The sequence below is a fragment of the Saccopteryx leptura genome, chromosome 1 (assembly GCF_036850995.1).
Source record: "Saccopteryx leptura isolate mSacLep1 chromosome 1, mSacLep1_pri_phased_curated, whole genome shotgun sequence".
Classification (NCBI taxonomy): Eukaryota; Metazoa; Chordata; class Mammalia; order Chiroptera; family Emballonuridae; genus Saccopteryx; species Saccopteryx leptura.
In genome coordinates this window covers 258,354,438-258,375,246 of record NC_089503.1, presented here as the reverse complement: position 1 = coordinate 258,375,246, position 20,809 = coordinate 258,354,438, and the positions used below count along the sequence as shown (strand labels likewise).

The window sequence follows — 20,809 nt, the reverse complement described above, 5'->3', positions numbered from 1 at the left end:
GATTGTTTTCTCATATGTGCCTTGACAGGCATGGAGGGAGCTACAGCAGAGTGAGTGACCTCTTGTTCAAGCCAGCGACCTTGGGCTCAAGCTAACAAACTTGGGCTTCAAGCCAGCGACCTTTAGGCTCAAGCCAGTGACCATGGGGTCTTATCTATGATCCCACGCCCAAGCCAGTGACCCTGTGCTCAAGCTGGTGACCTTGGGGTTTTGAACCTGGGTCCTCTGCGTCCCAATCTGATGCTCTATCCACTCTGCCACCACCTGGTCAGGCCCTTTTTACTTCTTTTGGGTGCATACTTAGCAGTGGAATTATTACTGAGTCCTATGGTATTGTGTTTAACTTTTTGAGGTCTTCTCCATTGTTTTATTTTATTTTAGATTTTTATTTATTGATTTCAGTGAGAGAGGCAGGGAGAGAGAGAAAGAGAGAGAGACAGAAAGACAGGAACATTGAGCTGTTCCTGTATGTGCCCTGACTGGGGATTGAACTAGCAACCCCTGCTCTTTGGTATGATGCTCTAACCAACAGAGCTCTTTGGCCAGGCCCCCATTATTTTATTTTTGAGAGTATGTTTATTAAAGTTGGAGACAGAGAAACAAGGAAGGGCCTAGAATGGAAGAAGCAACAGGAGAGAACTTAGGTGTGGCTGCTCTCTAGAAACATTATGGGAAAGAAATGAGCTTAACTTGGGCTGCTGTCAGCTCACTTGAAAGTCAGAGAAAGGGGGGCCTTGGAGACAGGTTCAGGGGGTTAGCCCAGGATGAGCTGCCCCTGCCTACCACTCCCCTGGTTGCCAGTCAGTATGTTCTCTTAGAGTTTAGGATGCACGCCTATGGGGGAAAGGAGAGAGGCACATGCATGCTCCTGGGATGGGGAGCGTGCCAGGTCTTCCACCATTTGGAAAACATTTTGAAATGTGTATCCTTTCTATAAACACATCCTCCTCCTGTAACTCTATGCCAGCCACTGCAGAATGTTTCTCTTTTTTCCCCAGCATGACACCAGCAGCCCTTTGATGGTCACGCCACCTTCTGCAGAGGCCCATTGGGCTGTGAGGGTAAGTGACGGGTGGCAGCCCTTGGCTGTCCTTCACGTGTGGTTGTTTTAGCCATTTGTGATGTCAATTTAGATGTTATATAGGACAACTGTAATAGCTACTCAGTTTCAGAGTGACTGTAACACAGAATTTGGATGAAATACTTTCTCAAATGAAAGTTTTGAAACAGCTATGGTCTTTTACTATAATTGTGTGTTGCCTACAAAGGCAGTCAGCAAAGTTTCAAGTGTTGGATTCTGAAAATTTTAGCTTAAATCATGCGTTTTTAGAACATGTTCTTTGGTTTCTGCTGCTCGGGTTAGTTAATCAGGGTTGACGGGAAATGGTGAGAACTTGCAGCCATGAGGACCTCCAGCATGTCTTTGCTTCTCTTTCTATCATTTCCAGCTAGCTTCTGTGTTATCATTCTTTCTTCTCTGATGCTCTTGTTGCTTTTTGAAAAGTTCCTGTCAGCACGTAAACTTTTTAAGAAAGAGATGTTATGGCTGGAAAGCTGTTACTGCTTCTAGAAAGAAGAAAATGAGTGATATCTTCTAGTAAGAGCAGAATTACTCCTGAAGGAAATACACATGGGGATGCAGAGATGGTCCCCCAGATGATGAGACCCTCTCACTCTCAGGCACTGTAAGAGGACTGTCACATTTCCTCACATATATTTGGCTCAAGTACTAGCATTAACAACAGTCCTGCTATAAAATAAAGACCACCGTACCCTGATCAGATAGCTCGGTTGGTTAGAGCATCGTCCTGAAGCTCAGAGGTTGCTGGTTCGATCCCTGGTCAGGGCACATACAGGAACAGACCGATGTTCTGTTCGTCTGTCTGTCTCTTTCTCTCTCTGCCTTCCTCTCTCTTGCTAAAATCAATTAAAACGAAAAAAAAAAAGAGACTACCCTCCTTCCCCCCAAGTGCTTCTTTCCTATTTTTACGTAGTTGGTCTGTTCTTTTCTTGGAAAGGCTTGAATGGAGGGAGGTCTGTACCGGAACAGGGTAGGAGGAGGCCTTGTGTGACCAAGGAGTTGAGAAGTAGCCTCTGTGAGCAACTGAGTAGTTTTTTGGTGGCTATCACAGTAACAAAGGACTTTTTCTTTGTCCGTTGTCCAGTTGCATGGTGCCTATTTTGTCTTTTTAAAATTTTATTTATAAAATTAAATATAATGGGGTTATATTGATTAATAAGAGTATATAGGTTTCAGGTAAATATGTCTGTAGCATTTAAACTGTTGATTGTGTTGTATGCCCATCACCCAAAGTCTAATCATTTTCCATCATTGTATATTTGTCCCTCTTTACTTCCCCTTGCCCCCCACCATCCCCCCCCCACAACCCTCCCCCTCTGGTAACCATTTCACTCTTACCTGTGTCCATGAGTCTCATTTTTATATCCCACCTATGTGTGAAATCATATAGTTCTTAGCTCTTTCTGATTTACTTATTTCACTTAGTATAGTATTCTCAAGGTTCATTTATGTTGTCATAAATGTCGCTGTCATCGATTCTTATGACTGAGTAGTATTCCATTGTATATATATACCGCATCTTCTTTATCCAATCACTTTGAAAAAGGGTTGCTTTGTCATGAAAAATGGTACCAAAGAGGTCTTATTCCTTGCACATTGCTGGCCCCTTTCTGGTGGGGGCTGTGTGGAGGCTCAGGAGAAGGCCGGCCACCGAGGAGCCGCGCAGCCTTACAGAGGCCAGCAGTCAGGCAGGCATGGGCTAGAATGGGGTTGGCTGATTTCAAGAGAGATTCCATTCAGAGAAACAGTGATAAACAAACCTGAAGTTCCAGGTGTTCTTTCTTTCTTTTCTTCTTCTTTTTTTTTTTGTGACAGATTGAGAGAGAGATAGAGAGAGGGACAGGTGGGAACAGATAGACAAGAAGGAAGAGAGATGAGAAGCATCAATTCTTTGTTGCAGCTCCTTAGTTGTTCATTGATTGCTTTCTCATATGTGCTCAAGCTGGTGACCTCGGGGTCTCTAACCTGGGTCTTCTGCATCCCAGTCTGATGCTCTATTCACTGTGCCACCACCTGGTCAGGCACCAGGTGTTCTTTCTTGTTGTGAAAGTTTCTGGACTTGAAACACTGAGTCAGCGAGCCTGACAGATCCGTGGGAGAAGCCTAGACGCTCGGGGCAGCCATAGGGCGCTTGGCTTCTTACTACTCACAGTGACTCGTGTGCAGTGTCTGGTCATCTTGTTTCTGTTTTTGTTTTTTTAAATTATGGTAAAATACATATAACACGAAGTTTACCATCTTGATGATTTTTATTTTTTATTATTACTTTTTTTTTTTTGTATTTTTCTGAAGTTAGAAACGGGGAGGTGTCAGACAGACTCCCGCATGTGCCCGACCGGGATCCACCCGGCATGCCCACCAGGGGGCGATGCTCTGCCCATCTGGGGCGTTGCTCTGTTGCAACCAGGGCCATTCTAGTGCCTGAGACAGAGGCCATGGAGCCATCCTCAGTGCCCGGGCCAACTTTGCTCCATTGGAGCCTTGGCTGCGGGAGGAGAAGAGAGAGACAGAGAGGAAGGAGAGAGGGAGGGGTGGAGAAGCAGATGGGTGCTTCTCTTGTGTGCCCTGGCTGGGAATCGAACTCGGGACTCTTACATGCCAGGCCAACGCTCTACCACTGAGCCAACCGGCCAGGGCTGCCATTTTGATGATTTTTAAATGTACAGTTCAGTAGTGTTAAGTACAGACATGTTGTTCTGCAACGGTCACTACCATCCATCTTTAGAACTTGTTTATCTTCCCAAACACAAACTCTGTCTGCATTAAATACTCCCCAGTCCCCTCCCTCAGCCCCCAGCACCCACCGTTCTACTTTCTGTCTCTGAATTTGAGCAGTCTGTGGACCTCATAGTAGTGGAATTATGCAGTATTTGTCCTTGCTGTCTAGTTTATTTCACTTAGCATCATGTCCTCCAGGTTGATGTATGCTGAAGCATGTGTCAGAATTCCCTCTTTAAGTTTGAATGATACTCCATTGTATGCATGGGCCACATTTTGCATCTCTTTTCTTCTTTCAGTGCACACTTGTTAAGGGTATTTTCCTAGGACCTGCAGTGGCTTCAGCTTATGGTCAGAGTGGGTAGTGCAAGGTCTGCCATCCCTTGGTTTCAGTTGATGCAGGCTCTTATTTCTGCAGGAGGCAGATTGGAGTCCCTTACCCAGACCTTCTTCACCAACAGCCAGCCCTCTTTACACTCTGTCCTCGTGTCATATTTCATAATAGCAGTAGATGCTGCCCTGCCCAGACTTTCATTCTGTTAATGAGGAACTTTTATTATTTATTCTTTTACTGTTAGACCCAGGGACTTCCCAGCTTAAAGCTGATTTGGATAGTCATTGGTTTACTTTTATATTTGGTTCTTTAGTTCTATTAGTTTGGTAGATTGATATCCAGACTTAGTTATTTGTCTTACAGAACTAAAATCTGTGTTTGCTCTTGTCCTCGGACATATGTAGAGTGACCTTTGTCTCTCAGGCAGCCCCTGGGTTCAGATCCTCTCTGTCCCATTGAGCTTGACTTCCAGATCCACGGGTGCCAGAGAGAGGTTTTCTTTAGAGTGTCAGTTCATTCTGGAACTGCTGTGAGACTGTCCTGGGCATGTAGGTGAGGCTAGGGGTGGGTCCTTGCCCTTTTCACTGAGCTTCTTGCTTGCTTTGGACTCTCCCACAGACCCACTTTTTCACTCACTCAGGCTATTTCTTTCCAACTAGGTGGAAGAAAAGGCAAAATTTGATGGAATTTTTGAAAGTCTTTTACCTATAAATGGCTTGCTCTCTGGAGATAAAGTTAAGCCAGTCCTCATGAACTCAAAGCTGCCTCTTGATGTCCTGGGCAGGGTAAGTGGTTCTCTCACCTCCTGAAAGGCCTGTGAATTCTGCTGGACCCTGTTTACTTATCACGGACACTCTTTAGGCTTCACACATGGCTCCATCAGGGGCCTTTGTAAAATCTCATGTGGATGGAGCACTTGCTGTAGCCCACTGGCTCGGAGTCTCGCGGGTGTGATGCTGGCAAGGCCCACCGCACACGTGGGGAGGCAGCCTCAGAATTGAACTTGCTGCCTGGGGCCCAGGGACGGGCAGAGCTGGGACTCAAACACAGACCTGGGATTTACCCCCACAGTCTTGCTTCCACAAAGAAATGTGGGAGTGTATGTCTGTATCTTATTTATTTTCTGTTTTTAATTCCTTTTTTTGTCTAACAGTAAAGAAAGGTACTTTCAGTTCTCCAAGTTTAGGAAAAAAGCTTATGCACTTCCTTTTTTAAAAAAAATGCCTCAATTTTGTTCTAAGTAAAAATGCAAGTTTTTAAAGTACAGTTTTCTATCCCAGACTTATTCCCCCTACCGAGGTTTGTGCTATGGCCCTGGTATTTGCTTTGTGCACAAAGACTGATTCCATGTAGCTGTCTCTCTGCTCAGCTTCCTGCTCTGGACTCAGGGTGGTCATTGTTCTGTGTGTCTGGATGGGATTGCTGTGATTTGGCAGGCGCAGGCCCAGAGTACGAGGATCAGGTGTGGCCCCTGCCATCTCAGGCCCCTGCAGGTGCTGTCTCTAGACCAGGCCTTGTGTAAAGCACTGGGAGGATGGGGATGAAATTTAGATAAAGTCCAGGAGGTCAAATAAATAATTGATGGTTAAGATCCTCACATTATATTTATTGATGGTTTAGTATAGGCCAGGCCCTGTTCTAGTACGTTGCATGACTATAATAACTGAGTACTTACAGTCACCTATTTTGCATGTTGTTTATCCCTGTTTTATAGATGAGGAAACAGGGGCTTTCAGAGTGGCAGGTAAATTGCCTAGGGTTACACAGAGAAGGGAATGAAGTCCTCGGTAATCCCCAGAGCTGCTACTCTTCTCTGGTGCCCCTTACCCCTCATTGCCTCCCTGATAATTATAGTTCTGCCTAGTGAGGACAGGAGTAGAGGGAGGTACCTGACTTAACTAAGCAGAGGGATACAGGGCATGCAGGGAAGGCTTCCTAAAGAAGGTGCCCCTGTGATGTCCTCCAGAGTGAAGAAATGGGTGACAGACTGGCAGACTGTGGGTTGAGAAGGCCAGTTATGTGACGTCATGATCAGAGGCAGCCTGCCATGCTGGGTTGGGCAGTTCTGCCCCCAGGGGACATCAAGCAATGTCTGTAGACATTTTTTTTTTTTTTTTTGTATTTTTCTGAAGCTGAAAACGGGGAGAGACAGTCAGATAGATTCCCGCATGCGCCTGACCGGGATCCACCCGGCACGCCCACCAGGGGGCGATGCTCTGCCCACCAGGGGGTGATGCTCTGCCCCTCCGGGACGTTGCTCTGTTGCGACCAGAGCCACTCTAGCGCCTGGGGCAGAGGCCAAGGAGCCATCCCCAGCGCCCGGGCCATCTTTGCTCCAATGGAGCCTTGGCTGTGGGAGGGGAAGAGAGAGACAGAGAGGAAGGAGAGGGGGAGGGGTGGAGAATCAGATGGGTGCTTCTCCTGTGTGCCCTGGCCGGGAATCGAACCCAGGACTTCTGCATGCCAGGCCGACGCTCTACCACTGAGCCAACCGGCCAGGGCCTGTAGACATTTTTTGTTGTCCCACCTGGGTAGGGTCTGTTGGCTCAGGTGGTTTGAGGCCAGAGATACTGCACAACACCTGAAAGTGCCCAGGATGCCTCACAAAAAATGATCTGGCCCCAGGTCATTGGGGAAGCGTGAACATTGGAGGGACTGTAGAGGTAGGAAGGTCTATTCCTATCCTGGTTCCCCTACATATATATACTGTATCTTTGGGAAAGTTACTTTTCTGGTGCCTCTGCTTCCTAAATTAAAGAGGCATAAAGCATTTAGCCCACTACTGAACACCTTTTTATTTTTATTTTTTTTACTAACATTTAGAAGTTCTATCAAGTCATCATTAGCATTAGCTATAGTGAAGCTTTAAAATTAGCTCGTATCGTATGAGAATGGTTTCATTATTGAAATTTCTTGTAGCTATTTTCAGGGATTTTAATGACTTCAGTGTCTTTAAGGTTCCTAACATGGCTTTACTATTGCCAGCTTTCCTGAATACCTTTAAAAGCATCCATACGTTTGAGAAGACTATGAATACTTTGGGATTTCTAGAGGTCTAGATGGAGTTCCAGGAGGCTGGACTGAGGTGCAGGACCTGTTAAGGGTACTGGGGGCTCCATGTGCCAGGCTAAGGAGCTGTCAGCAGGGCAGGGTAGGGCCCGAGTTTATTCTAGAGCAGTCCCTGTAGTAATCATGGGGACAAGACTAGAGGTAGGGAGCCAGCTGTAGGAATGTTTGAGAGGCCAGAGCCAAGGACTCAGCAGGGCAGAGAAGAGGACCCACATGTGAGAAAAGTCCCTGGGCTGAAGTCCCTAATGATTGATTGGGATGGGAAAGGGGTACCAGCACATGAAGCATCTTGGATGGACCCTTGGGTGTCCACATAGCTCTGGGCACTGGTGTTATGCCCAGTGTTATCCAGTTTAGGCAGGCCTGCTAGTCTGGGGGAGCTGACGTGGGTCAGGAAACTAGTGCCTCAATTGTGCTTTAGAAAATCTGGCATGTGGCCTTTTTCTAGAAACCCATACCTGTTTGCCTGGTCTTCAGGCCCTAGGTGGGCCTGGCACATTCCTCAGTACCTGACTCACCACCTGCTTATGGAAGAGGAGTTGAGACACCACAGACATGCTCAACTGCCTGCCCACAACTTGTTTTTGGAGAAAGGGGGTGGGAGCTGGTTTATGTGTGTGAGTATGTATGTGGGGGTGTCTGTTCAGAGCAACACCTGTCCCAAAACAAAACTATTTTTTGATCTAAGACTTCTTTGTAAAGTGACAGAAAAATCAGGAGGATGTGCTTATAATCATGATCATTTGTTAGAGAAAATGAACGTAATATGATGGGATGATTCTTGAAAATCATCATACTTCACTGGGCAATAGTTTTTCAGAGAACCCGCCATTGGTTCTTTGTGCCTTTTGGTTGCCTTGTTTAACTGGTGTGCACTCAGGATCCACGTCTGGTGAGCTCACTTACTGCACACCAGACCTTTCTAGTAAGCCTTAGTACTCCCCACCCCCAGTAAACCTTGATACCTCCCCCAGTAAGCCTGGTACCTCCCCCAGTAAGCCTTGCTGCTTTTTCCCTTGCAGGTCTGGGACCTCAGTGACATCGACAAGGATGGACACCTGGACAGAGATGAGTTTGCTGTGGTAGGCTCCTGCTGTGGCTCCTCTTCCCCACTCTGCTGGGCCTCTCATGGGGGAGAGGAGGGTTCTGGACCATTTTTTTTCTTCTTTAATTTTAAAAATGTTTATTTTGACATAATTTAGATTTTAAAAAAACTTTATGGTAGTACAGAGAATTCTTCTGAATACCATTTACTCAGAATCCTGTGTTACTATTTTACCACATTTATCTTTTTCCTGTACATCCATGAATTTTCCCTTTGGCCATTTTGGAGTAAGTTGCAGATGTGATTGATACCTTTTAAACCCAAAATAATTCAGTGTGTGTTTCCTAAAACCAGGGAATTCTCTTACATAACCACTTTCCATTTCAAAATCAAGAAATGAACTTTAGCCTGACCAGGCGGTGGCGCAGTGGATAGAGCGTCGGACTAGGATGCAGAGGACCCAGGTTCAAGACCCTGAAGTCACCAGCTTGAGCGCGGGCTCATCTGGTTTGAGCAAAAGCCCACCAGCTTGAACCCAAGGTCGCTGGCTTGAGCAAGGGGTTACTTGGTCTGCTGAAGGCCCACGGTCAAGGCGCATATGAGAAAGCAATCAATGAACAACTAAGGTGTTGCAACACGCAATGAAAAACTAATGATTGATGCTTCTCATCTCTCTCTGTTCTTGTCTGTCTGTCCCTGTCTATCCCTCTCTCTGACTCACTCTCTGTCTCTGTAAAAAATAAATAAATAAATAAAATTTAAAAAAGAAAAAAAAAAGAAATGAACTTTGACATTATTTAATTTATTATAGTATATATTATTATAGGTTATATCTTATGTATTACTATATCTATTGTATTACCTGTTCTCTAATCTAAGGCTATTATTCAGATTTTGTCAATTGTCCCCAAATATCCTTTGTTCTGAAAGAAACTCCAGCCTGGTGTGTTACATTCTATAGCTCTGTCTCTTTTGTGTTCTTAATCTGGGCAGCACTTTCTGTCTTCATGTCTTGTTGTCACATGGACATTTGAAGAGTACATTTTGTAGTGTCCCTCAGTGTGGGCTTGTTTGCTGTTTCCTGTGATGACACAGGTCCTGCACTTTCATGGGACTGGACTCCTGAGGCATCCATAGGACATTTGATGTCATTACATGTCATTATGAAGGTGTCAATTATTGATTGAAGTCAGTGTGATATCCCTCCAATTCTCACCTGCTAGTTCTCCCATCTTCCCAGGATTCTTGCCTGCATCAGGATTCTAGTGGTTGCTGGTGGTGATTTTATAATTCCATCACTCCTGGCACATTTTCTAGCTGGCCCTCTACCATCAGGAATTTGTTTATATCAGAGTGGACTAATGGATACGTCTTCTTCTCCACAGTTTATAATCCTTTACTGGCGTGAGTTATTTTGCCCACTGGGAACTTCTTCTAGCTGGCAGCTTTGTCCTTTGGTCACATCCCATCATTCTCTGAACAATTGCTTCCTCATGGCTTGATCAGACGCTTCTGGCTCCCCCGTATCAGCCCCTTTTCCAGGGAGCCCCAGTCCTTGTAGTGGAGAATGGTGTTGGAAACCAGGATCTGGGCACTGGGGTGCCCCTGCTCCCCAGTCTTTCCAGCATAGCTGGGAAGTAGGTGTGCATGTAGACGTGCCCTCCAGGTGCCCCAGCACAGCCACATGTGCTCCACATCAGCTTTGTTCAAGCCTACGCTCAGGTGCTCCCATCCTCTTCTCCTTTAGTGACAACGTTGGAGCTGTGTGTAGATAGGGTTCTTCTGTCCTATAGGCCATCTTCCTATGTAGCTGCCCTCCTTCCACACCCCTGCCGCAACTCATCCACCTCTGCAGCCTCCCCGTAGGCTGGTCTGACCTCCCCTTGAGTCTGCCCTCCTCATCCTGTTTACCAGTCAGTCTGTCCCTCCTCTTCTTCTCTTCCTTCCACCTTACTCCCATGTTGAACCTTTTTCTCCTGCTTGTGGGATTTATTCAGTCACCTCATTAAATCTCAAACAAAGAATAAAGTAGCTCCCTTTAGTTAAGGGCAAGGCTTTAAGAAGCAGTAATTATGTTCAAACCCCCTCCCCCAAAATTATGATTTATCTGGGAATGCCCATATCCCTAAGATACATCTTCTGTTCTAGGAATTTTAAACATCTTTAAGATGTGATTTTTACAACATATACATGAATTAAAGCTTCTTGTTATTTTTACTGTACTGTGTGTGTAAAGTCTTTGAGATTTTAAACGTCGAAGTTAAATCTAAACCCTTTTGCAAGATTAGAGATTCCTCTTACCGTTCCTTCATAATCTTACTCCGAACAAGTGCTTGGTTATATTTTCCCCACGTCAACTCTGTTCTGCCTTCTCACTTGGAGTATTTTCTGTGTTTCTCCATCCTGTTGTTTTCACTGGTTGTTATTATTTTGTGTGTGTGTATGTGTGTGTGTGTGTATATAGTGAAGTAAACATAAAATTTACCATCTTAAACATTTTTTTTTTAAGTGAGAGGGAAGATAGACAAACTCTTGCATGCTTTCTGACAGGGATCCGTCTGGCAACCCCCGACTAGGTCCTTTGCTCAAATCAACTGAACAATCTTCAGTGCCTGAGACCAATACTCAGACTAATAAAGCCACTGACTGAGAGGGGGAGAGAGAGAAAAGGTGGAGAGGGAGGGGAAGAGAAGCAGATGGTCACTTCTCATGTGTGCCTTGAGCAGGGATTGAATCTGGGACATATGCACGCTGGGCTAACGCTCTGTCCACTGAGCCAACTGGCCAGGGCCCATCTTAACCATTTTTAAATGTCCAGTTCAGTGGCATTAAATGCATTCACTTTGTTTTGCAGCCATCATCACCATCTATCTCTAGAACTATACATCTTGCCAACTGCAACTCTGTCTCTATTAAACATTAATTCTCCAACCTCCTCTCCTAGCCCCTCATTATTTATTTTTTTATATTTCTTCTGACTGCACTTGACTTAAAATGCTCATATCATTGAAGTGCTCTAGGGCTGGTCCTCAAGAATGGGATGACTGACCCAGAGTGAACCTGGAGTGGGTCTCTCTCTTCTTACAGCTTCCTGATTCCCAGGTTTCCCTTTTTGTTTGGTTTTATCCCGTCTCATCATGTCAACCAAGATTTATGTTCTTTCATAAATGAGTCTTAGAATTTTGTCATTTTGTATTTCTTTTCTGCACTAGCTGGGTGTAACATTTTGTAGAGTTTTTTAGTGACCTACCTGTGTTAAGGATCTATTCTCTATGCAAGTAGCAACTTAAAGAGTATTTTGAAGTGAGGAGAGTTGTCCATGTAGTTTGATTTTGTTACATTTTTAAATAAATTTCTAATCCTTGTTATAGACAAAGTTCCCTTTCCCTACAGGCCTCAAACAAAAGAGGCCTGTCCTGTCCTTGGTGTAGTTTTCCGTGTCTCAAGAATAGCTTGAGGTACACATAGCTCTTGTGTGTCTTTAGACTTCCAAATTCCAGTACTTTGGGAGTCATCAACCCTTCTTGCATAGTTAAGGAGTGTGTGGAGTCTGGCATGATCATTTTTGTGCTTATTCAGTCTCACATGATTAAACCAATGTCATGGAAATTTTTGCCTTGGAAGTATAGATCATTAGAAGAGGTTTAATTTTTACTCTTTTTCAGCTTAGAAGCGACCGCTAAAACAACAATCTTTGTCTTGTCACTGCAGCCTCTGGTAGAGTTGCCCTCTGTCTGCCCTCGGCCAGAGCCACTAGAACGTGATTCTCTTTTGTGCTTACAGGCCATGCACTTGGTGTACCGAGCTCTTGAGAAGGAGCCTGTGCCTTCCGTCCTGCCCCCATCCCTCATCCCACCCTCCAAGAGAAAGAAGACGGTGTTCCCGGGCGCTGTGCCCGTCCTGCCCGCCAGCCCCCCGCCCAAAGACAGCCTGCGCTCCACGCCTTCCCATGGCAGCGTCAGCAGCCTGAATAGCACGGGAAGCTTGTCTCCTAAACACAATATCAAGCAAACACAGGTATTATGCCCTTGGTGTGGGGGGCCACTTCTCAACACAGCACTTTTCATGTGTAGAGCTTAAGCAAGATGTTTCTTGGGAGCAGGTACTTTGCAACCCCCAAAAGGCAATGTTTCGATTAAATTAAAAATATTTGGCCCTGGCCGGTTGGCTCAGCGGTAGAGCGTCGGCCTGGCGTGCGGGGGACCCGGGTTCGATTCCCGGCCAGGGTACACAGGAGAAGCGCCCATTTGCTTCTCCACCCCTCCCCCTCTCCTTCCTCTCTGTCTCTCTCTTCTCCTCCCGCAGCCAAGGCTCCATTGGAGCAAAGATGGCCTGGGCGCTGGGGATGGCTCCTTGGCCTCTGCCCCAGGTGCTAGAGTGGCTCTGGTTGTGGCAGAGCGACGCCCCGGAGGGGCAGAGCATCGCCCCCTGGTGGGCAGAGCTTCGCCCCTGGTGGGCGTGCCGGGTGGATCCCGGTCGGGCGCATGCGGGAGTCTGTCTGACTGTCTCTCCCCATTTCCAGCTTCAGAAAAATACAAAATATATATATATATATATATATATTTGTGACAGGTATTTTAGTCCACTTGGGCTGCTATAACAATTCCATAGACTGGTAGCTTATAAACAATGGACATTTATATCTTAGAGTTTTGGAGGCTGGAAGTTCAAGCTCAAGGCATGGGAAGACAGGGCAACTGGAAAGAGCTTTCTGGTTCATAGGCAGTCATCTTTTTACTGTGTCCTCACGTGGTGAAAGGGGTGAGGTAACTCAGGGGTCCCTTTTATAAGGGTACCAGTCCTATTTATGAGGGTTCTACTCTCATGATCTAATTTCCTCCCAAATGCCCCACATTCTGACACCATCACATTGGGGGTTAGGATTTCAACATTCAAATTTGAGGGGACACAACATTCAGTCCATAGCAGCAGGGATTCGGAATTAACTTTCTCATTCACTTGAACATAAATACTACCCTTCCTCAGACACACCCACCAAGTTCCCACTTCCCGGGCAGGCCCTTTGCTCAATGTTTGTGCCCCTCCTGCTTCAGACAGGCCCTCTGCTGGGGGGGGGGGGTGTCCTCAGATTGCACTGTAGCACCTTGCTTACTTAGTAGCCATCCACTCATGGGGCACCTCATCAGGGAGCCTGGCACGACTATACCAATTATCCAGCAGTCCCAAAGTCCTGCATCCTCGGCTGTTCTCTCTCTACCCCACATCCTTCAGGATTCCCACATCTGGTCTGTTAAGTAGTGAATTATGTCTCATTTATTTACACACACTCCTTGTAGCTTCATGAGAGCAGAGTTAGGCCTTGGTGATAATTTCACTCTCTAGAAGAGTTTCTGATATTTTGATGCTCAGTGAATGTATATTGAATGATTAGGTAAGTGAGAGGCATCCATTCATTTTAGAAAGACACATGGGGTTTTAGGCTAACTGCATGCATGGTAGGTTGTATCTTATATATCAAAAAGATGGGGTTTTTTTTGGTAAATGCAGCATCTTATAAAAGGATAGCTTTGTGATTGTCTAACTCTAAAACATGCAAGAATGTGAACATGAGATACATCTGGAATCATTTTTTGCTTTCTTCTTCATTTGTGGTTTCAAAGGCAAAGCAATGGATATGACAAGGACAGTCAGCACTGCCATGCAGCTTCAGAATGTGATGAAAGTGAAAATGATGGGTGCGTAGTCAGACAGTGATTTCTCTTTCTCATGAGATCTCTGTAAAGTTAAACCTCTGACTGAGAAGGCTCATTTTAGACCATAGCATTGCACCTTAGAGTAAAAAGAGATCAGAGAGGGTCAGGTTGCTTGGTCAAGAGGCTAACACAGTTCCCATAAGTGCCCTCGCCAGGTAGAGGGGATAGCCCGCAGCTACTATTTACCTCTTGTTGGTGAGTTTTATTTTACATGGGTATCTGCTAAGAAGCACAGTGTCTAGACAGCCCAGCCAGGTATCTTCTGTAGCTCTCCAGCCATGCCTGGCATGTGTTGGAGGTCCTGGGAACTGCCACAGTAACTGTAGGACAGGCCCCTGCCCGTATGGGAAAGCAAATGATGAGTGAATCAATAAACTAAGGAAGGTCCAACAGCCATGAGATACCAGGACAGGGCCTGGTCTGGAAGTGTTGGGGTGAATAGGAGGTCATGCTCCTACAGATGGGGCCAGCTGGACAGTCACTGATGAGGTGATGTCTGAGCTAAAATGTGCATGACAGAAGCCATCAGAGGACTAATCAGTGGCAGGGCTCTGAAGTGGAAGCACTTTGTATGTTCTAGAAACAGGGAGAAGGCCAGGGCAGTGTGAGTAGGGGGGCAGTAGGGTGGGGACAGAGAGAGGAGTGAGGCTCGTCATTTAGACCTGCACATGCTATTGTTTTTCAAAGACAACCCAGCACCTCCTTTATTCTGTAGATTTTTAATTTATTTTTTTGGTGACAGAAACAGAGTCAGAGAGAGGGACAGACAGACAGGAAGGGTGAGAGATGAGAAGCATCAATTCTTCGTTGCGGTTTCTTAGTTGTTCATTGATTGCTTTCTCATATGTGCCTTGACTGCGGGCCTTCAGCAGACCGAGTAACCCCTTGCTCAAACCAGATGAGCCTGCGCTCAAGCTGGCGACCTCCAGGTTTCAAACCTGGGTCCTCCACATCCCAGTCCGACCCTCTATCCACTGCGCCACCGCCTGGTCAGGCAAGTCTGTAGATTTTTTATTTTTATTCAGTGAGAGGAGGGGAGGCAGAGAGACAGACTCTCGCATGCACCTCTGACCGGGATGCACCCAGCAAGCCCACTAGGGGGTGATGCTCTGCCCATCTGGGGCATTGCTTTGTTGCTCAGCAACTGAGCTCTTAGTGCCTGTGGCGGAGGCCATGGTGCCATCCTCAGTGCTTGGGGCCAACTTCTCCTATCGATCCATGGCTGCAGGAGAGGAAGAGAGAGAGAGAGAGAGAAGCAAGAGGGGGAGAGGCGGAGAAGCAGAAGCAGATGGGCATTTCTCTCATGTGCCCTGACTGGGAATCAAACCCGGGACATCCACATGTTGGGCTAACGCTCTACCACTGAGCCGACCGACCAGGGCTGAGTCTGTAGAGTTTTTGCCGAGAGTTCTTATTAAGTACTATAGGCTAGGTTTAGTGGTGATGCTTTTTCTTGTTAAGTGGGGCTGAAGTTGCTGATGGGCTCAGGTCAGCCAGCCTCATAACTCCCTCTCTTGTGATTTGGTGGCTCTTCCCAGATCCCAGGAGCATGCTGCCAGCTCTTCCTTCACCCTTCCTCCACAACTAGACTGATTTTACCTCTGGCCACTGTTAGTGTCAGAGTTGGATTTGGGAAGGTGTATCCCCTTGAGGAATAGGGGCAACTAGAAGGACTCACAGATACGAGAATGGACATTTCTGGGGATCCACAGTCACTTGCTTTTGCTCCCCCAGATCTCTCATCTCCAAGTCAGCAATGTCCTGTCTGGGGCTCCCCCAAGGGCCACCTGGTCCTGCCTTCAAGGCCAGGTGGGGGGTAAAGCTCCTTCCTGCCACCAGGGTCTGTTTGCATTCAGTAAGGGACTGCAGCTACTGAGCTGACCTTAAATCCATCTCTAGGGGAGGGCTATCCTGTGTGAGTTTGTATCCAGGCAGGTATTGGGATTCTGCTGTTGACATACCTGATACCCTAGAAATCAGGTAGCAAGGTTATTCTGTTTGTGGAGCAAATGTCAGGACTCTTGTTGTCCCAGACAAACCATTTTCTCCCTTAGCTCAGCCTGTCTGACCCACTGTTACTTCTCCCTTGGGTTTCTCGGTGTCTGCTGTTTAGCTTGCTCAGCCACTTTACTAAGACAGTGAGCCTCTTCATTGGAGCTCCTGTGTGTGCGTCTCCTCCGACCCTGTTCTGCAGCAGATGAGAAGCAGCTTGGGAAAGTCATGTAATGTGACAAATAAAATGCAGGTCTGTCTCGCTACCTGAAGTCTTACTCCTGGAGGCCTTGCTTTTTTAATTTGGGCCATAGATCTTTTTTTTTTTTTTTTTTTTCTGAAGCTGGAAACAGGGAGAGACAGTCAGACAGACTCCCGCATGCGCCCGACCGGGATCCACCCGGCACGCCCACCAGGGGGCGATGCTCTGCCCCTCCGGGGCATCGCTCTGCCGCGACCAGAGCCACTCTAGCGCCTGGGGCAGAGGCCAAGGAGCCATCCCCAGCGCCCGGGCCATCTTTGCTCCAATGGAGCCTTGGCTGCGGGAGGGGAAGAGAGAGACAGAGAGGAAGGAGGGGGGTGGAGAAGCAAATGGGCGCTTCTCCTGTGTGCCCTGGCCGGGAATCGAACCTGGGTCCCCTGCATGCCAGGTCGACGCTCTACCGCTGAGCCAACCAGCCAGGGCCTGGGCCATAGATCTTGATAGGTTTTCTGATCAGTTCCTTGCTATACTGTTATCTTACTCTCTTTCCAAAACCCCACACTGAAACAATCTGGGTGACATGGTTCCCTGGTTTGCCAACCTTATTTTCTGATTTCCTGGTGCTCACCTCAGAACCCTGCTGGATTTTGGTAATGAGGGAGACCTATTTAGAAAAAACAGATGAGAAGAAACTTCTCTAGAAAAGGGGGCAGAGGTGCTGTGAAACTTGGTATCATGAAAGTACTGAAGGTCAGAGGTGACAGATCCAGAATTAGCCATTGAAAGGACCTATCCCCAAGTGTCCGAGGGGCCTTGAAGCCTCTAAAGTAGGAGGTGCATGGGCTCCAGTGGGCCCTTGGTGTCATTTTCTCTTCTTAAGTAAACTTGAACAGGCGGTGTGAGAACAGGCCAAGCTCCACATATGCTGGAGCCACACTGTGTTAGTCTACCAGAGCAGCTCCCTTACCCGAGAGTCCTGGGCATGCTCAGCAGAGGCTTCCTGTCTGTGCTGTGCACACGCCGACACCTCATAGGGGAACTGCTGTGTCACATAGAGTCAGGGCAGGGACAAAGAATGGAGTACAGAATCCTAGCACTGGGCATCAGGACACCCCTAGAAACTACAGAGAAGCGTTTGCAGACAGAATATGGCAGATCAAGGAAGGCTGGCATGAGAACTGGGCCGGCTCTCCGGAGCTGGGCCTTCCAAAATGGGTGGTCAGGAGGGTCGAAGCCCAGTACACTCAAAGCCCCTTTTGTAAAGTCACTGGCTTGTCCTTGGCAGAAGGGGTGGAAGGGCTGTTGGTTGAAGTACCTGCTGGGTCTTGACCTCCCTCTCAGCACAAGGAGGGCAGGGTGCTGTGATGGAGTGCAGAGAAGTGTAGGCTGGCTGCTAGTGACATTGACTGAGTGGGTACTAACCTCTCTCAGCCTCAGTTTTCCCTCTTTATAGAACAGAGATCCTGTCTGCCTTCTCAGCCCATGGAGCCCTGAGGAGGGTTTTCTGCTAAAATGCACAGGAAAGAACTTTAATAGTGTATGTTCATAGGTGATGAAGCTTGAGGATTAACTGTTTAAAAAAATACCTTTCAGCCAACAGTGAACTGGGTGGTACCGGTGGCTGACAAGATGCGCTTTGATGAGATATTCCTGAAGACTGACCTAGACCTGGATGGCTATGTGAGTGGCCAGGAGGTGAAAGAGATCTTCATGCACTCTGGTCTCAACCAGAGCCTCCTAGCACACATATGGTAAGGACAGGTAGACGGAGACCTGCTCCTCGGTATGTGGGCCTTGCTGGGGAATGGCTGTGGGCGGTTCAGAGGGCCCCGTGGAAGTGAGGCTGTGCTATATGAAGGACAGAGACATGAGCAGGACAGGCGAGTGTGGCAGTAGGGGCCTGGGTGGTCAGGGTGCCTCCTCATCCCTGAAAAGGCCTCTGGGTGTGTTCTTACATTATTCTCACCAGTCTGATGGGGGCCGAGAAGGTGTAAAGTCCCCTACCTTGTGTTCTTGCATGTCAGGGTCACTTCCTCCAGCAGGAGGGTTTCATGCCCCAAAGAGCTCTGGGGTGACCTGCTTGAATGCCTGGGACCAGTTCTATCAGGTGATCCAGCCTTTGTCACAGTCGGTTGAGGAGGAAGCACTTGCCCTGCTACCTCTGGGGGAATGTTCAGTAGGGGCCCCAAAGGCTTTAGGGGTTGTGGCCACCTGCCCTAGCAGCCCTGCCCTATGCAGGTCCGTGACGGCTCCCAGGGGAGCGCATGCTGTTGGTGAGCCTCATCTGCACCTCAAGCGTGGGTTGAGGAGGAGGCCTCACCCCCACTTCCCTCTGGGGCAGGTGGAACAGTGTCACATCATAGGGTGACTCCTTTTGTAACTGGCCAGTAGTAAAAGTTACTTCCTAGCTTTGTTCTCAGAGCCCAGGGCTTCACTTGGGAGTTGTAAGGAGAGAATTTCCATGCAATTCTGAAGAGATGAGCCCTCCAAGTAGAGCAGTATTTCCATGTTGTAAAGTGAAGCGCCTTGCCCTAGAAAGTGGGTCATGCCATCCTAAGGAACCCATGACACCCAAAGTCAGACACAGCACAACTGGGGAGGCCCAGCTGCAGCCTCTTCAGATCCAGTGTCCCCTTTTAGAAACCAATAAACACAGTCCTCTTTATCACTTGAAATGGATGTACATAGGATTTTTTTTCCCTATCAATTTGATAGCAGGGAAGGAAAAAAGGGAGGGTGAGAGAGAGAATCATCAAGTCATTTTACTTAGTTCTTCTGTTTAGTTGTGTACTCATTGATTGTTTCTTGTGCATGCCTGACCAGGGTTGAACCCACAACCTCTGGCACTGGGATAGTGCTTTATCTGAGCCAGCTGCCCAGGGCTGCCCTAATCATTTATTTTTTCAAAAAAAATTTTTAAGTGAGAGGAGGAGATAGATGCATAGACAGACTCCCACATGCGCCCCAACCAGGATCCACCCAGCGAGCCCACTAGGGGGCAGTGCTCTGCCCATTTGAGGCATTGTTCCATTGCTTTGTGGCAACTGGAGCCACTTTTTTAGTGCCTGAGGTGGAGGCCATGGAGCCATCCTCAGCACCCAGGGCCAACTCGCTCTAATTTAGCCTTGGCTGCAGGAGGTTAGGAGAAGAGAGAGAGAGAGAAGTGAGAGGGGAAGGGGTGGAGAAGCAGATGGACACTTTTCTTTCTTTTTCTTTTCTTTTTTTTTTTTTTTTTTTTTTGCATTTTTCCGAAACTGGAAACGGGGAGGCAGTCAGACAGACTCCCGCATGCGCCCGACCGGGATCCACCCAGCATGCCCACCAGGGGGTGATGCTCCCCATCTGGGGTGTTGCTCTGTTGCATCCAGAGCCATTCTAGCGCCTGAGGCAGAGGCCACAGAGCCATCCTCAGCGCCCAGGCCATCTTTGCTCCAATGGATCCTCGGCTGCGGGAGGGGAAGAGAGAGACAGAGAGGAAGGAGAAGGGGAGGGGTGGAGAAGCAGATGAGTGCTTCTCCTGTGTGCCCTGGCCGGGAATCAAACCCGGGACTCCTGCACGCCAGGCCGACGCTCTACCACTGAGCCAACCGGCCAGGGCCTGATGGACACTTTTCCTGTGTACCCTGATTGGGAATTGAACCCAGGACTTCCACATGTCGGGCCGATGCTCTACCCCTGAGCCAACCAGCCAGGGCCTGCCCTAATCATTCTTACAGGGACAGTGCAAGGGAAGAAATTCATAACATATACCCCAACCTGTGAGTGGTGTAACAACATGTAAATGGCACAATGAAGTCACAGACACTCTTGGATTAAAGAAGGAGCGCAGAGGATTGCACACGGAGTAGAGGGAAAGGACATACTGTGTGAGCTCCAGGGTCACTACTAGGAAAGTGAAGTGACAGTCTCGATTAGCGTGCAGGTGGTCCAGGGAAGAGGACGTAACGGAAAGGGTGAGAACAGGATAGGATGGCGTCGGGGGAAATGGACTAGACCTTTTCCCAAACAGTGCCTGGCTCCTGGTTAATCAGCATGGTGTCAGGACCAACACGGGCCCTGCCAGAGTGCCCGCATATGGCCCTGAAGCCTGGAATCCTTGAGAAACAGGGAGCAGGGAAGGTGCTGGAGAAGAGCGGAGTCTGAGCTGCAGTGGGCTGGGTGCAGCAAGACTGGTTCTCAGGCAAGACCAAGAAGTAGTAGCAGTGTGAAACTGTGCCCTTGAACTGTGATAAGAACGAAGACTTTTTAGAACCAGGCTTGATTAGTGACATTCAGTGGGTCTGCATGCTCCCTGTGGCCCTGCTCACTGACAGTGTTTGGGCCTGACTTTGTTCAGCATTCCCAGTTCTTCTTGCTGTGTATCAGAAAACAGTTTTATTTCTACAGTGACTGTGCAGTGGGACAGAGGCTATGTGTTGAGTGGTCAGTGATTGAGTGAGGGGAAGACATTTCTCAAAGACATTAAGGCTGCGTCATTACTGTGCAAGGCTTCTCTTCCCATAGCGGCCAGCTCTTGATTCCTGAGGGTTTCATGGAGCTTATGTGCTGCCTTCCTGTCTGCAGGATACCAGAAGGCCACCAGGCAGTGACACCTCAGCAGGGAGGGACTGTCCAGTGCAGCACAGCCTTGCCTGGCTCTCTAGGCCCCAACTCC

General features: G+C 47.7%; 1 protein-coding gene across 9 annotated transcripts in view; it reads left to right on the top strand.

Moving 5' to 3' along the window:
- Window positions 1–20,809, top strand: part of EPS15L1 (epidermal growth factor receptor pathway substrate 15 like 1) — a 128,465-nt gene that overhangs the window by 42,728 nt on the left and 64,928 nt on the right. For all 9 annotated transcript variants that reach the window (XM_066348826.1, XM_066348799.1, XM_066348766.1 and 6 more), the window contains 5 exons: window positions 999–1,061; window positions 4,793–4,918; window positions 8,225–8,284; window positions 12,031–12,264; window positions 17,749–17,906. In XM_066348826.1, the coding sequence (XP_066204923.1) occupies window positions 999–1,061; window positions 4,793–4,918; window positions 8,225–8,284; window positions 12,031–12,264; window positions 17,749–17,906 (641 nt within the window). The remainder of the gene's footprint in view (window positions 1–998; window positions 1,062–4,792; window positions 4,919–8,224; window positions 8,285–12,030; window positions 12,265–17,748; window positions 17,907–20,809) is intronic.